This window comes from Diaphorina citri, unplaced genomic scaffold (genome assembly GCF_000475195.1).
Source record: "Diaphorina citri unplaced genomic scaffold, Diaci psyllid genome assembly version 1.1 scaffold3873, whole genome shotgun sequence".
Classification (NCBI taxonomy): Eukaryota; Metazoa; Arthropoda; class Insecta; order Hemiptera; family Psyllidae; genus Diaphorina; species Diaphorina citri.
The window spans coordinates 1-5,387 of NW_007381273.1; the positions used below are offsets into that span (position 1 = coordinate 1).

At 38.0% G+C, this 5,387-nt stretch overlaps 1 protein-coding gene across 1 annotated transcript in view; it reads left to right on the forward strand.

Moving 5' to 3' along the window:
- Positions 1–1,442: 1,442 nt before the first annotated feature.
- The window catches only part of LOC103520638 (protein spinster), a gene marked incomplete at its 3' end in the record, with an annotated part of 14,985 nt that continues 11,040 nt past the window's right edge, over positions 1,443–5,387 (forward strand). Inside the window, 1 exon segment of the mRNA XM_026831673.1 lies at positions 1,443–1,809. Within this exon segment, the coding sequence (XP_026687474.1) occupies positions 1,566–1,809 (244 nt within the window).

The following is a 5,387-nucleotide window of genomic DNA, read 5'->3' on the forward strand; positions in this document are numbered from 1 at the left end:
ACTGATGAGATCTTCATTTTCCGTCAACTGCTGTAACGAGATGATGCCACATTCCAGTTTAGACAGCAAACTGAAGAATGCCCATGACCTAATCTCCATAACTGGATGACCTGCAAAAAGTAATGTTGAATAATTAATAATTAAATAAACTCAGTTTATCTCCAGAAACTCTGACCTGGTATCCTTTGTCAGATAGCAACCTACTGGTGGGCAGGCAGGTGGGACAAGCTCATCGCTCTCAGTAGTTGTTGTTACAGCAGTGACAGCAGATCAGTCAACATCTCGGTAATCATGCAGAAGTCACGTCCCGTGGAAAAGAACAGCTCCTTTTGTATTTTACGTAACCCTATAATAACACTAATCACTGCTCTAATTGTGAAAACTCCTTCTTGCGTTTAACCTAACCCTATAATAACACTGGTCACTGCTCTTTTGTGCCAGTTCCTTTGGTAGCAATATTCCACGGACATGACTTCTGCACAAGTACCAGCATCTCCAACAGGTTCCAGGGTTGGAATGAGATTGAGAAAGGCTCTCGCTAGTTAGCACAGTGGACTTTGAATCTAAAGACCAATCACACATGATTGCCCAGACTGTCACACATCCAGGTACTAACCATGCACAACTTTCTCAACCTCAGTGATCCATGAGGAATAATACCGATCTGGTTTCAAGAGCCAAGCTCTTGAGAAATTTTTTGATTCTCAAAAGGTTCTTAGGCCATGGGACCAAAAAAGCCAAAGGTATGAAGTATCCGCCACCAAGATGGGAGTTGAGAGAAGGCCTATGCTAGACAGCCAGTATTTCCACCTCTCATTAGCATTCTTACCAAGTTTTTGTACAGGGATTTGCAGTGGATCATCCATTCTCAAGCGATTTGGATAGAACTAAAAGTTATCACAGTAAATTGGGATTACTTTTACAAGATAAAACACCTATGTGGTCCATTTTTGACTCGATTTTCCTTTTTCCTTTTGTAATTTGCATTTTCTTGATTGAACTATGCAGTTAATGCAGTTTTGCTTTGCAGTGGCAGAAATGCAGTTGTTTACTTTTTTCGTTATTTTTCAAAAAATTCAAACTTTCCCTCCTTTTCATCTTTCCCAAGGATTCCATAGGACTTTTCATACGATGCGCATTTTCCTTCATTTTTCAACGTGTTATGATCGAGAATGATTTCTAATATCTAGATTTCCTATGGAATCTATGGTATTTTTTTAGTAGTCTGGAGGCTTTTAAGGAAATTTTCTTTTGGAAACTTTGGTATTTAGACTATTTAGGAGATTTTTCTTGAAAAACGGCAAAAATGCAAGAGCGAAAAATGACGCGAATGTGCGTCATTTCGAGAGACTTGGTTCAGCGCTCTCTAGAGGAAAAAATTTCGAACTAAAAAAGTCGGATGTTGTTTTGTTTACGTTCTGCGTTTTTTAGACAAAAAAAAAGTCAGTCGTGAAAATGCATTCGTGAGTGAAGTGTTTGTCGAATTTCTTTTTGATTTCTCTTAAAAACTGCATATTTAACTACATCTAAACCCTTATCTCATTTTACAATCTAGAGAATGTGCTATGCGCTCTAAAAAATTCACCATCAACAAAAGCAGCAACATGGAAGTGTCTACTTTACCTAGAAATAACCACTCACAGCAACACCTTATGAACAGTGACGATTCCGAAAGTTCTGACTCCCCCGGGAATCGAACGCGGACCGCGGAAATGTCCTACAAGGATATCTCCTACCGGCAGTGGTTGACTGTGGTCATTTTGTTCTATGTGAACCTGATCAATTATATGGATAGATATACAATAGCAGGTAAGAATTCTCTACAGTGCTCATAATTTTTATAAGCCGAGTATTATGGCTGGGGCCACAATCCGAAGGTGAACTTTAAAAAATAATAAATAGGTTTTTTTTTTTTTTTTTTTTTTTTGAGGTTTGATAGAAGGAACTGTAACTGCCAAGGTCTTATCGTCCTGAAATCCAAGAGAGAAGGAAGACAGGATAGGAGAAAGCCAGCCGTTCCGAGAACAAACATTATCCTATCAGGACAAAATCCGCCCCGGGCGGGAATCGAACCCGCGGCCTAGCGCTTACAAGGCAGACACACTACCAACTAAGCTAACTAGGCTGGCTAATGAAGGTTTGAATAGAAGAAACTGTAACTGTTAAGGTCTTGTCATCCTGAAAGCAAAGGATGAAGTAGAACAAAATAAAAGAAAGCCAGCCATTCTGGGAGTAATCCTTATCTATTTAGGATAAAAATCAACCTAGGGCGGGGATCAAACCCATGACCTGAGTCTAACAAGACAGACATGCTACCCTCCAAGCTAACTAGGGGGACCTCGGTTTAACTCTTGGAATAAGCTATCTGGTTGGTTGCGAACTTTGAAATCAACCAGTTGGATTGTGACCCTAGCCATTACTGATTTAGAGAGCTCTGTTGTGGACACACTGGTGTGGGGGTCAATGGTCTTGGCATTGGTCAATAGTCCAGGTCTAGACTAGACATAGTACAATGAAAGGAGTCATTTTATTGCAAACCTCCCTCCAAACCATTTTATTGCAAACCTGGGGGACCTTTCCGAGTGAATTTCCCAGATCACTGAACCCCCAAGTTAAGTTAAAGACAAGGTGTGTCGAACAAAGAAGTTCTTAGTAGATGAAACACAATGTTAAGATTGTTAAGTGTTATCGTTTTTAATTAATTGATTAAGTAAACATAAGTAATTCATTATTTAAGTAAATACTTAATTTATTATTGTATAACTACTTATCTACTTTAATTACTTAATACCCTAATGAAAAAACATTCCTGAAATTGTGAGATAAGTAGGAAGTACAATAGGATGCTTTAGTGAATTCTGACCTGACATATTGTTTGAATTAATGCTGATTTGTATCAAGTAGTATTACTATTGGATTTGGCATACAAGGTGGTCTTAAGTGAAATCTGTTTGAATTTCAAGTAGGTACTTGGGCTAAAAACAGGGTGGAGTGGAGAGAATAGAGCCGGGATAGAGAGTCAAACAAGTAGGTAGATGGAAGTTACATAGACCTGAGAGCAAAAAGCTCTAGGAATGCTCTTCATCAGTACTGACTAAACCCTTATCTCATTTTACAATCTAGAGAATGTGCTATGCGCTCTAAAAAATTCACCATCAACAAAAGCAGCAACATGGAAGTGTCTACTCTACCTAGAAATAACCACTCACAGCAACACCTTATGAACAGTGACGATTCCGAAAGTTCTGACTCCCCCGGGAATGGAACGCGGACCGCGGAAATGTCCTACAAGGATATCTCTTACCGGCAGTGGTTGACTGTGGTCATTTTGTTCTATGTGAACCTGATCAATTATATGGATAGATATACAATAGCAGGTAAGAATTCTCTACAGTGCTCATAATTTTATAAGCAGGGTATTATGGCTGGGGCCACAATCTGAAGTTAAACTTTAAAAAATAATAATGAAGGTTTGATAGAAGAAACTGTAACTGTTAAGGTCTTATCATCCTGAAAGCAAAGGATGTAGGAGAACAAAATAAAAGAAAGCCAGCCATTCTGGGAGTAATCCTTATCTATTTAGGATAAAAATCAACTTAAGGCTAGGATCAAACCCATGACCTGAGTCTAACAAGACAGACATGCTACTCTCCAAGCTAACTTGGTGGACCTCGGTTTAACTCTTGGAATAAGCTATCTGGTTGGTTGCGAACTTTGAAATCAACCAGTTGGATTGTGACCCTAGCCATTAGAGTGCAAGATGAATAACGTGACGTAGCTACTCATTAGTACTACTGGATTTGCCTGCCACAGATTACAGGTATGCGAGATTATGTCAGACACTACATACAGGGTGCATGTATTAACCATTGGATCTATATTGTTAAGGGGACGTTACTTAATAGATTAGAATAGAACAAAAAAAATGAGAGTTAGGGTGAAAGTATAGACAAGCGTCTGGCTGTGAAGCAAAAAAAAAAGACTTTCTTTAAAAGAAAGAATTCTTTAAAAGAAAGTCTTTTTTTCCCCTGAACTAAAGAATCCCTGAACTAAAAAAAGACTTTACATTTTTTTGGAAAAGAATAATGAAACTGTGCTACCTACAGAACTGATGAGTGTGTGGGTTCTATCAGGTACACCTGATCAGTTCTCAGTTTTCAACTACTTTGGCCAGCCTGAGTGGCGGGTCAAAGATAGTTGGTAGACCTGACAACAGGTATACCTGGTCAGGTCTACCTGATAGGTACACAGTGTGTGTGCTCATGAGGTGTCAAGTGTACCTGTCAGGTCTACCTGATAGTGAATGGCTGGCCTTAAAAAATCCCTGACCTACATAGATCATGATTTGGCACAATTATTAGAATTTCCTCTAAGCAACTTGTTGGGATACCCTGTATATTTTGTCATATGCGAACACAAGTCTGACCTTGCTTCCTATCATGATGTTGAAGAGAGAGAATCTTGTATTGAGATTTTGTATCACATTATGTTTTCCGACGCGTCATTTTGTTTTCATTGTCATTCATAAAATCATTATCATTATTGGTAAAACTATAATTATTATCAACATTGGTAAAATCATTATCATCGTTTGTAAGCTGATCATCATCATTTGTAAAACTATTATTTATTTTGTAGGTCTGTATCTTGAATGACGTAATAATAGCGTCATACATCATACGATTTTCTGTTTTTATTTTCTGAACATCATCAATATCTTGACCTAGTACGCTGGTAGTACAATTATTATTCGACGTTAAACAGGGAGTATACCAGCCTGAATTTTCCCTTACTAAAGAAATAGCAAAGGTTGAGTGCGAAGGGCATCCACTCGTAAAATTTGTAGCCAAAACCAAATGTCAGCCCAAAGCAATCACCTTGGTCAGGGCTGATAGAGAGGCTGACGAAAAACGCCGACCTGTACCCTGTACCCGGGATTGTAGGTCTGTATTATGACTTACTTACATCTAGCTATCTTGTATGACTGTATCTAATATGACGTAAGAGAAAAATCATACGATAATGTCTGACGTAGTAATTGCATCAATGCATCATGCATCATGCGATACTTTTGTATTTTCCGAAAAGTACGTAATTTTTTATGAATTACATCAGTGCTTCTCAAAGTTGTTGCCACCGCCCGGTACACTTTTCAAGACTCCATGCAATCTTTCCACGGCACTGCAAAAGTGATCATAATATAAACTTGTATTTATGTATGTTAGTTATTGTACATAATAATTATTGTTATTATGTACTCGTATAAGCATATCTACCTGTTTATTTATTTATTGAAGAAATCATTAGCAGTTGAACTGAAACTAATGAAACACTGCACAGACTTATACCTACACGTTTTAACAGTTTTTTTTTTTTTTTTTAACTTT